Source organism: Strix aluco, chromosome 18 (genome assembly GCF_031877795.1).
Source record: "Strix aluco isolate bStrAlu1 chromosome 18, bStrAlu1.hap1, whole genome shotgun sequence".
NCBI lineage: Eukaryota > Metazoa > Chordata > Aves > Strigiformes > Strigidae > Strix > Strix aluco.
The window spans coordinates 8,827,983-8,839,681 of record NC_133948.1 but is presented as its reverse complement, the minus strand read 5'-3'; the positions used below and the strand labels follow the sequence as shown (position 1 = coordinate 8,839,681).

Below are 11,699 nucleotides of genomic sequence, written 5' to 3'. Positions count from 1 at the left end.
CCCGGTGAGGGCGGAGCGGCTCCGCCTCCCTCAGCGAGGGCGGCCACTGCCGAAGGGCGTCCGCGGCGGGACCGAGGAGCGGCGGGTTGAGCCTCGACGGGTACTGCACAGACAGGCGTTAGAGAACGCAGGACTCGACCATCTCGCTGCACCACCACCCCCAGGGGTTATTGAGATTCAAAGTTATATGCACAGGGTATAAAATAGGTATAAATACTTCAGAAAGCTCAAAGTGAAACGCTGCAGAGATGGCAAACCATGACGAAGGCAGGGCCCAGCGCATGAAAAGGAAAGCAGTCTGTCCACAGATGTAAGCCAGCCCTCACCTTAGTTACAACATCGCTCCCTTACAGGTACAGCTACCTGTACTATAACAAAACCTATCAGTTGCTGGTTTAAATGACAAAACAAAATGGTAGGCCTTCAAGAAGTTGACAACACCCCTTTAACTCACACTGTTTAATACAACAAGCAAGATACAGTAATTTCTCGCCTCACCATTGCACTTGGCTAATTTAGAATCAAGATGACCTTTCTGCGTTGTTCCATTTTGCACACTCAAACTTCAGATGTTGGAAAATTCAGGCCAAGGGAAAGACACTGCATTTATTTCCTGACATGTTCAGCAAACTGAAAAAAAGGAAATGTAATGGCAATACAAGCACAACCAGTTATAGATGTGTGAAAAATCAATACATGATAGCATAGTCTTTTAAAATAAGGTGGGTTTTTTTCCTTAAAGGTGACTACAGAGCACGTTCAGAATCCTAAACATAAAAATTACTGTCCAAAACCAAAGAGGATATCAATTTCTCTTTAAAAGTAGAAACAACATGGAGCCCTTTACCAAAAATAGTTTATTGCACAAAACTTTTAAAGGAATTCCTATGCACATTATTTTTATAATCAACATGCTTTGTATGATCATAAACATTAATTGTACATAGTGTAACTCCTCCATCCCCTGGGTTATCCACTCAAGAACATGAAATAATTAACTATCTTTACAAATACAGCCTAAGCAGACATTACTGAATGTCATGTATAAAACATAACAGTATTTCATTTACAATATCCAGAACATCTTTCCTTCCCCTAGAAATCTGTGCATCTGTATTGGAAATTAGGTTGCCCTACTGCCCAAGACTGAAGTGTTACACATTAGTAGGAGACAAGATAGATCAGATGACAGCTGATAAGCATTAGTAATTACTTTGGACTGTAATTGCTTTCACATGAAAATATTTAAAGGCTCTGGTCACAGCAAGTCACATGCAACTATTCACACTTCCCCGGCAAAGTTAATAAAACATATGTCACAAGCTTTTGCATCACCAGTAGTGAACTTGTCATCTTTAAGTTACATCTACACTGTCAACACCATCTGTCCCCAGTACACCTTTAATGTTGTCATAGCTAACATTAAAACACGTATGCCACTGCAGTTCACTCCCCTAAGGAGGAATAAGTAATCCATGAAAATATGAGCACTAGAATTTTCATTCTGTATATTATTCTACATATGGGAAATTCTCATAGATTTTGGCTAGGATATAGCCCTAACAGCATGGGATCAGATCCTCCCATTGCATGAGTGGATAATAAGGGGCTCAGCTGATCCCAATACAGCGCACAAATATTTCCAAGAAATCTGGAAGACAATAGAATGGAGCATTATGCAATATTCAGCAACACCAGAGACTCAGTAACTAAAACTTTTTTCCATTGCAGGGTTTGCTGGTTTTCTGTTGTGGGTTTTTGTTTGTTTTTTTTAAATGCACAATTATTCAAGAGTCCTCAAAACCCCAACTTTGAAAAAGTAATGCTGCAGCATTTACCACCTTTCACCACTTAGGAAACATTCTCACATTACAGTGACACTTCTCCTTCCATCAACAAGACTTGGTTTAGTAGGTAGCAACCACTGAAGAAACAGACACTGAAAATACATTCTATTGCAGTGCTTTAAAAAGGAAAAAAAATCTTGAAGAGATTATTCTTCAGATTTTCCTCTGATGTATTTGGCAGTGCTGCGACAGGCAGAGGGGAAGCAGTTTTCATTCCTACAACTAGTTTGTTTTTATCGCCTAGCCAGAAGAGACCTGAAGCTTTGTAGAGCGAGCATGCTCAGCCTCAGGGTGAGGCTTTTTAATATAACAGGAACTACTTCTCTGGATAATTAAGAAAGATAGCTGATGAGCTTCAAAGAAAAGGCCTTGCTTTTATCACATGTGCATGCTCCTTCTAGAAGGCTTCCCAGTGACTTCTGTAATCGACTTAGTACCTCACCAGATTTAGACCCTTCAAGTCTCACTGTCTGTCCTTCATTTAAGTAAATGGCATGGTGCTTCTGTTTATACAAGAAACACATGGTGAATATATAATGAAAATACGTAGTGTCCAGGTACTTTCAGAGACACAGGTGGGTCAAGGTGGAAAATCTTATCTGAGCACTTCACAACAGCTCCCTCATCTTTAAATGGAAAAACATGCATCTAAGACTACTGGACTGTATAAGCTCAGATGTCTTTATAAGGAGCTAGTGAGAAAAGGCAGCACTGCACTGGAAACAGAATGCAGTATGATTATTGACACAAAAAGGAGAGCAGACATTCTGAAGAACTATGAAGGTTTCTAACAATGCTGGCTTCTTTGATACCAGATAAAACCTTTATGTATACAACTGTTGCCAAACTTAAGAGATTAAAACATAATGGATTCTTAACTGTAGTCAACGTATTTACTAAAATTAACAGCAACACTGTTTAATGCTGCACAAGTATTTTTTAAAATCCTGAACATTTGATATATACAGTCAACTTCAAGAACATGACAGCAGCAAGATAATCAGTACCATTTACTCTGCAAAGTAGACTGCAGCAGTATGCAGACATTAACATGTCTAAGCTAGTCTGTAAAGCTTTTGACTTTTCTTTGAATTGTTTGGTAATTCTGTATGATGGGCACCTCATGCCCTGCTAATGCACTGCTTCCTTCACCAATTCCAAACCCTTGACTTTTAGCATCATTTGATCCTAATAACATGTAAGTGAAAATCCAGTAGCTGAGGGGCATGAAATCAGTCAGTATAGACACTTTAAGTGCAAAATATTCAACTGGACTAGAGCTTGAACCAGTAATTATAAGAAATCAGACTTTGGATAAGTATGGGTGGGTTTGGGTTTTTTGTTTGCTTATTTTTTGCCTTACTGCTAAGCAAACTGCAATCATTTTCCCCCCTAAACAAGCAAACCCATCCAAAAGCAGCAGCAGTATTTTTGGAAAAATACATGAACTACAATTTTCATTTTTTTCCCCAGCCACTTAATCTACTGGTACTTACTAAATTTTTTTTTTTTTTTTTAAACACCAAACTATAGTGGATATAAATGACCTGTTTCCTCTATGTTTTAAAAACAAGAACATTCTAGTACATGAGTTGCCACTAAATCTTCCAAATAATCTGTCACATATATGTTGATCTGTGCTTTAGCACTCAGCACGTTAGGCAAAGCAGTACCTCCACACTGAATTTTTGAATGAGGAGAAGGCGGGCTTATTGCTGCACTATGAGCCACATGGAGCAACGGGACCAGAGGTGAAGGAGTCTAAAGTGGGCTGCTTTAATAATAATCTAGTCAAGGTGCTCTGCAGAGGGGCTGCCACAGTACCAACATTTCTATTCATGGTGGACACCTGGTAATAGAGGGTGCAAAAAGTAGGGGAAGTGTGTGGGAGAAGATAAAGCTAATAAAAATAATAATTTTATAGGCATTATCATTTTGTCTTTTAAAGTAAAAATAATTACATTTCTAAAAGCTCTGGCTTTAGGGGCTAATTTCCCTAAGCCATTTGTACAGTATGTCAAAAACCAGCAAACTTAAATGTAACATTAAAACAATGACAGTAACAAAAACCCTTGTGTCAGCCTTAACTTACAGTATATAAGCATATTAAAACAGATATTCAAAGTCAGAAAGTTATGATTTTTTTCTTATATATATATATATATTACACGCATACCTTTTTCAAGGGTGTCTACTTCAAAAGTTGAACTAAAAAGGTGCAAGAAGTGTTTGTGCAGTGAAGCAAAGCTCCCTACTGGCCTGCGACTGTAAGAGAAAAACTGATACTCAGAAAACATCCCAGGCAAATCTGGTCTGCATTGCTTGTCTTTACAGTCTTGTTCCTTTTGCTATAGGTTAGAGGTCATCTTCATAACTAGAAATGGCTTCAAATGAAATTTTTTCCTTTAAATACAGGAATTAAATTGTAATCTCAATTTCAAGAATAACAGATTATAGGAGGGAGGAGAGAGGATGCTCAGAACATCCAGTTCTCAACCACTGCTAATGGCTGAACATGAACAGAACTTATTTTTCCCTGTGATTTGGATACAACCAAAGATGGGGGAAAACACCACACTGCCCGTCCCCTCCCAAATTTAAAAAAAACCACCAAACCCCAGATGTTACATAACTAACAGTCATTAACAGTGAGTTAACAAACTCACTCAGATTGAATAAATACAGACCTGGAACCAGATGCTCCTCCTGACCTCATTTTAAACCTTCATCTGAACGCTTACTAAACCCCTAAATGAGCATTTACCACTTGGCAGTCCCCAATATGACAGAATTATTACGGTAAGGTCTCAAACAAACCCCTGGAATAGCATGTTCTGCATTTAAGATTACACCAGTTTCTCAAAATCATGCCCTTTGCTTCTACAGGCAAAAGCACAACTCTGAACACCATTTAAAAAATGAAATAAATAATTTTGATAAAGATTTGTTTACATACGTAAAGCAATAGGAAGAAAGACAACTGATAAGGAGGTTATAGTGTCAAAGCTTCCTTGTCACTAACACTACAATTCTGCTTCTTTTCATCTACAGTAGCAATCTCCTGCTGGTCTGATGCAGTTGCAGGGCTGGTAGAGTTAAGGTCCATTAGCTGCCCCTCAATCTGAGTCCACGAAGACATTGATTCATGTACTGTAATGGTGTGTTCCTCCATCTGACGCTGAAGGCTGTCCATTTCTTGCCTTTTGAAAGTATTGAGAACAAAAAGCAAAAGTTAACGAGCAGAAAGCTAACTGCTAAATGCAAGATCCAAGACTCTAAGACTAAGCTATAGCTGTATACAAGAGAAAGAAGTCTACAGGAAGCTTAGGAATTGTCTTTAATTTATAAGCAAAACAAATACAATATGCTTAATTAAAAAATAAGGGCCAACAATGCAGCAGCTTCTTTGCTGCACATACTCATTACCAGGGATGATGCAGCACTGTTTCCTCAGTAAAGGCACTTAGTGACTGCAACCTGATAAACATGGTACTCTTGAAGGTATAAAAGACAACATGGGAGGTAGAGGTGAGGAAAGCAGCACAAAGAAATAACTAGATAAACACATTATGACTTTAGTTACACACCAATTTAGCAAAGTGACTGGTCTGGTATTACAGGATCACAGAACATCATCACAGGCTCACTTCCCTCAAATATCAACTGAGGTGATAATAGCAGCTCAGTTCTCCTAATAGTCTGAACTCTCTGTCTTCCTGAAGTTGTAGCTTTCTTGCTCAGAATCTCATATGCAGCCTTGTAAGGGAAGATCTGAAAACATATTTTTGTCAGAATGGACTTCCTCTGTAAAGATTTCTTATTAACACACTGCCTGGGCTCCTATCATGAGCAGCCTTTCTGATACTGCAGAGAAACACCAGCTTTTCCACCAACAAGAACAACTAGAAATAGCTGTTTCTGGTTTGTTTGGCTGTGTACAATTTAGGATGGACATTCTGTCTAGTTTACTGTAAAGGCTTCTTTCCCTATTTCATTACCATATAAGCAAGCACTTAATGACAGAACATCCTACTGTCCTAAATATAGTCCCAATAAGAGGAAAAGAATTCATTTTACAAATCCTTTTTTCCTTAGGCTGGCAGCTGGTTTCTTGGAAACATTTTTAAGATTATTTAATATGCTTGAAAACAACAGGTCATACTTTAATTGCCGGAGACAGCTGTTCAGATTTTTTAAAGGCTCCTTGCTCACAGCTGTTGATGGTTTCAACAGTTCCTCCAGCAAGGCAGCAGGCACTGGACAATCAGGAATCTTGACTGGAGTCACAGGATTTGAAGAGTTATTCTCTCCTTTCAGTTCCTTCCTCTGGATAAAGGCAAAAAAGAAGGGGCAGGAATACAATTATTTCATCAATGTTATTTTTACCACATAGAAAGAGTCTCACATCACACTACTAATATATATCTGCATTACAGAGCAGGAATCAGAAGCACATTCACGTTAAATCTCATGGGTCACAAGCTAAAGTTCCTAACCTAATGTCACCTGCTAGCCATGCTTGTAAGTAAACAAACAGCATCTCGAAGGACCTACTCAAGACCTCACCCTACTAAAGAAATAAACCAGGAAGGATTTAAAGCAAATTACTTGGATCTTCACAACAAATTTTAGTAACATTCTTTCAGTATAGTTAAGAGAACAATTCAGAAAAAAAAAATCATTTAAGTACAATTAAAGAAATCCTTTTGGAAACTCTGGAACCTGCAGGCTGAGGTATTGGGACCAATGTCTAAAAGAGTGAAATGGAGGCTTCCATATGAAATTCTGTCTTGCTAAGTGAGAGAATTACTTCAGTGAGGGAAAGAGCAAGAGATCTACTATTACTGCATTTTTCTGTATTAGTAGCAAATGAGAAAACTCAATTCACCTTCTGAAATTGTGCAAGGATGAAAAACTAGACAGTATGGAGAGGTCAGACACACAAACATTAAGAAGATATTAACTATAAGAAGGTATTAACTCCATATTTGCCTATGATTCATTATCTAAGTGCTACCTTTTTTGCTTAAAGTAAAAATGTAAATGTATGGTAATACACTAAACACAAAGATTTCTGAAGTAAAAGGCGGGAAGTCAAGGTCAGTAATTACTTTTGCCTGCAAATCTTCCTGTACTTATCATTTCAATATCAGAACATCAGTAAGTCTGTATCACAGGCAGGCGTTTCAGTTCAGAGTTTTCACCAGGTTTCTGGCAGCAGAGTATTTTCCTGTACTTTAATTGAAGAGCACTAGTGGAGTATTTTCCAGTACCCTACAATATGTAGTCTTCCCTGTTTAAATACCTTCTTCATCTTGCCATGCTTCAGGTCCAGCTTCAGTTGCTGGTTCTGCTGCAGGAGTGACTTCATGCTGTTCTTCAGTTCAGTTACTTTAGCCTGGAGCATAAACTTATCCTTCTGAGTCACTGACAGGTCTTCCCTCACCATTTCCAACTCAGTCTTGATATTCTAAATGGGAAAAGAGGAGAATCAGTATGATATAGGGAAATGATATAAAAATTCCAGCCAACTAATGTTTTTATAATTTTTTTCAGTCTCCAGAGGAAACTAAAAAAGAAACAACACATAACACTGCTACTTGAAACCAATTTGCTCTAGCAGAAAACCAGAAATTAGATTTAAAAAAGTCAGTAGCCTATTTTAATGGCGTACAGTCAAGGAAATAAGAAGCTAACAGCACAGTCAAAGTAAAACAGAAAAGTAAAGACACTGCAAAACATACAGTGAATAAGTTTGTATAAATAAAAATTTATGAAAAACAAGTATCAGAAAAGTACCAGTGTAAGTATGCTTTTAAACAATAATTAAAACAATATTTTTATTCCCCTACAGCAATACTAGTTACCCATCAGAATCTCCACTGGCTAGATTAAATACCTGCAAGACAACTTGTACCCCTTCTAACTCCTTGTGGCTGCGCTGTTCGCTCATATCCAACTGCTGCTTAAGTGTTTCAATTTCTCTTTCTTTTTGTTCTACTTCCCACTTGAGGTCTTCCACCTACCAAGGGGGAAAAAAAAAAGAATCTTTAGAATTATCTATAGGTACAATCAACCACAAAATCTGAAATACTTTATTATGTCTCAAGAACCCTTCTTGGTTCTAACAAAACCTAGCAAAATTTCATTAAAAAATGCTGAATTAAAGACAAATCAAGTTGTACAATGCATCAAAAATAAGGATAAACACAGTAAATGTGCAGTTTTTACCTCTTGGCTTACTACAGGCTGTTCACTAAGCTTGTCATCCAGCTTTTTCTGCAGAAGTTGGAGTTGAGACCTGGCTTCTGCCAGCTCTTGCTGAAACTGTGATACCTCCTGGGAATGTTTTTCATCTTCTACCCTGCACAGCAGGATTAACAGACACAGCAGTTATTCCATCTGTCCTTTAAAACAAGTACTTCACTGGGTTAGCTATGTAACCATAAATGACATGACAGTGCATGGAACCTGGTTAGTTATAAGCTTTGACTGAAGACTTTGCCTACACATTCACAGCGAGAATTAAATCACAAAAAGATTTTGTATGAGACAGATGAATGAATATACCATTAAATATTGCAAAAAAAAAAAATTCCTTGAGCACTGGTAATAGTCCAGTTACAAACAATAGATTATGCAGGAAAAAGAAGCCCCAAAAACCTGCCAGCAATTTTGTTTTTGTTTTAGGAGGAACAGAGTTGACCTTATATCCATTCTCATGTAGGTCTGATACCTTCTTAAAGTTTAAGAAAATATCTTCTATACAAGAAAACAAATTTAATTTGAATATATTGTGGAATAAATTCAACGATCAAATTCATCCTCTATATAGTTCCTCAGGGATGTGAAAGAGAGAAGAATAATAGGATATATATGAAGTGTTAATCCTTACTAGTAACATGAAATGGTAGAAATCTATGTTGAAACTGTAAAAAAAAGCAGATGGAAGCCTAAATACACTGCACTTCAGGTATAACTGAACTATGAAGAGACAGAAAAATGCAAGTATTTGCCTAGAGTCCAAACATACATCTTATGGTCAGGCTCAGCTGGGGTACATTTCAACTTAATCCACTCCAGAGTGGCAAAACCAAAAATTCACTAATGTATGGCTTTTTCAGAGGATTTGTTTTATTTACTACTCTCTAAGAACTTGGACGTTTACTTACTGTAGCTTGTCCACTTCAACCTGAAGGGCTTGGACAAGCAGTTCTTTGGCATGTAGCTCTTTCTTGATTTCACTAAGCTCAAGCACAGCAGCTCTGTAATGACGGCGGTTATGTGCTGCATCTGCTTTGGCTGCTGCTTCCTACAAGAAAAAAAAGAAAGAGATGCAATTTTTCTTTGTTTTATCACTGTAGGTGAATCATAAAGGGAGCGAGACTAAAGGAGTACAAAACAAATCAAGAAGGAAGTTGTGCAGCTGTTAACACTTCTCTTTTTGTCTAAAAAAGTTATTATTAGTGTTGCTATCCTTATGGCAGTTAATAACTATATGTAATGGAAGAAGCCCATTTCCCAGACTGCTTCTTCATTGTGAATTTTTCAACGAAGTATCATCACTTCAGGATATGTCCCATGCTTTACAAGTCATGATGGAACTTTCCTGGTAGTCAATGAGTATGTTTAACACAGGGCACAACAGAAAAGACATCAAGTGATCTTGCAGCCACTGGCCATCATGACAGAGACCCTGCAGGAAGCACTATGTTGTAAAGCACAGATTTTGTTTCAAGCTACTTTTCAAATATTTTACATTTAAATCACCTTTTAAGTAAATAAAACAAAAGATGAGCCATTACCTGCTTCTTAAGGTCTTTAACTTTTGACTTTTCTTTCTCTAAGGAAGCCTTTAAAGCTTGAATAAGCTGCTGCATTTGCTGATCCTCTTCCTCTTTCCGCTTTAGGACTGCCTGAACCTGTATCACATCACAAAAACAAACACACATTTTGTGCAGGCTCATTGGAAGACCAGAAATGCCAGTAAATACAAACACAAGCCAATGCAGGGATTGTAAAACTTCTTTCTGCAGTTCACCGGTAAGTCTTTCCTCACGGTACCCTTCAACCTTAGAAGTAGCTATGGTTAAATGATAGCTCATTGCCTGTATTCCCATTTGCTTCTACCCCATGAATATATTACTATTGGCATAAAAATCATTCATCTCAATGAATCGATATGTAACACAGTTTGCATGTTCCAAATAACTTAAGTGAGCCACACTTTCACTATTGCAAATATTTTAGTGTGATTTTTTTTCAAAAGAAACAGCTCTGTTTAGTGCAAAGTCTCATTTCTGATCTCTTGTTTAGCCCCCTATATTGCTGCTGTTACACAACACACAGAAGACCCAGATCTGGAGAAAATGCACCAAGTTTGTACCATATGAGTGAAGATGTCTACATCCTGTTATCAGAAATATGAGCTAACTCCTTTCTTAAGATATTATATCAAAAGGTCAAATACCTGTAGATTCAGTTGTACCAAGTCTGCCTCTCTTTTCGCTAATGCTGTTTCAAGGATATTGTTATGCTCCCGCAAAGCAGCATTGGACTGACTCAGACCTGTAAGTTTTCCACGTTCATGCTCCAGTTCTAAGGCCAACTTCTTATTAATTTCTTCTAAACGTTTTATCTTCCTCCTGAAGCCTCTAGATTCCTGAAGCTATAGCCAAAGAAAAAACCCAAATCAAACAAACAACTCCAGATTACTACCACAAAAAAATTGTGAGCTAAACTCATTAAACATCTTGCTTTCCCATAATGGGATTTTTTTTTTCTTTTCTTTTTTAAATAAACACTTCAAAGTAAGTTCAGTTAGGTATTTTTTCCTTTTGGAAGACTAAAATGCTCGCTAGAAAGCAGAATCCAGGAGTACTGTTAAGGTGCACATCAAGAGTAGTTAATATATATAATGTTTTTGTGCAACTCTACAACCGAACACCAACACCCTGCCCTCAAAATCACTGAGCATCCATGACTCCAAATAGTTTCAAAAGGCAATGATTCATGCATCCTCACCATCCCATGACCAGACACAGCTGGTATCTAATACAGGAACTACTTTTCTCTCATCTTCTTTTCCCCTATATGACCATGATTCATGAAACCGTGAAGAACGCAGGGCAGCAAAATTAGCAAGTGCCACTGACACAATGTTTCCTATGTAAGATTCTGATTTCCTGCACTGCTGCCGTAAAATTATGGTACTAAAATTTCTCCCTGCCTCTCAGGCACTTTTTACTGTCACCTTCCCATCTACCGTGCAAATTCAAGCAATCACCTCATCCTCAAGTTCCAGCACTTTCTCTCTGTATTCTTCAAGCTCCTGGCTGGTAAGTGAAATCACTTCTTGCAACTCTTTTTCCAGCATCAACTTACTGCTGCTAACAGCTTGCAATTCTGTCTCCAGAGCTTGAATCCTTTCCTAAAGACAAAGGGATCACAAGCGTGGTTAATATATCACCCATCTACAGAAGTAATTTTGCTTTTGTTAAAAAGCCTACTTCTCTAGCAAATATTAAATGAGGTGCTAATGCTTAATGTAAAGGTCTTGCTCAGAGCTTTCCACCCTTGCATCCTGCTACTGTTATTAGTGTATTTGATATCTTGCTCCACTGGTCCAAGGAATTTGAGCTTTCCCCAGTAAATTAATTTTGTTATCACAGGCATAACATATATGAGTAAGGTATGGCTACCCTGAAGAACTTTTAGCTGTCAGTGACAAAAAAAGAAGTAAGAGTTAGAATTTTGACAAATCTTCAGATGCTGAGTCTTTCAAAATAAACAAACAAACAAAAAACAACTCCAAAAAATCCCCAACAATGAAAATTAATCAGGAAATTTAGC

General features: G+C 37.7%; 1 protein-coding gene across 8 annotated transcripts in view; it reads right to left on the bottom strand.

Annotated features, from left to right (window-relative positions):
* Nucleotides 1-444: 444 nt before the first annotated feature.
* The window catches only part of GOLGA3 (golgin A3), a 30,616-nt gene continuing 19,361 nt past the window's right edge, over nucleotides 445-11,699 (bottom strand). For 3 of the 8 annotated variants that reach the window (XM_074844370.1, XM_074844373.1, XM_074844374.1), the window contains 9 exons: nucleotides 11,134-11,277; nucleotides 10,318-10,515; nucleotides 9,653-9,769; nucleotides 9,020-9,159; nucleotides 8,079-8,211; nucleotides 7,747-7,869; nucleotides 7,153-7,317; nucleotides 6,010-6,173; nucleotides 840-5,047 (listed from right to left, as the gene is read on the bottom strand). In XM_074844370.1, the coding sequence (XP_074700471.1) occupies nucleotides 4,840-5,047; nucleotides 6,010-6,173; nucleotides 7,153-7,317; nucleotides 7,747-7,869; nucleotides 8,079-8,211; nucleotides 9,020-9,159; nucleotides 9,653-9,769; nucleotides 10,318-10,515; nucleotides 11,134-11,277 (1,392 nt within the window). In that variant the 3' untranslated portion in view covers nucleotides 840-4,839. Of the gene's footprint in view, nucleotides 631-839; nucleotides 5,048-5,434; nucleotides 5,619-6,009; nucleotides 6,174-7,152; nucleotides 7,318-7,746; nucleotides 7,870-8,078; nucleotides 8,212-9,019; nucleotides 9,160-9,652; nucleotides 9,770-10,317; nucleotides 10,516-11,133; nucleotides 11,278-11,699 lie in introns of those variants that run through there. The other 5 variants (XR_012625666.1, XR_012625665.1, XR_012625664.1 and 2 more) reach the window with 5 other exon arrangements.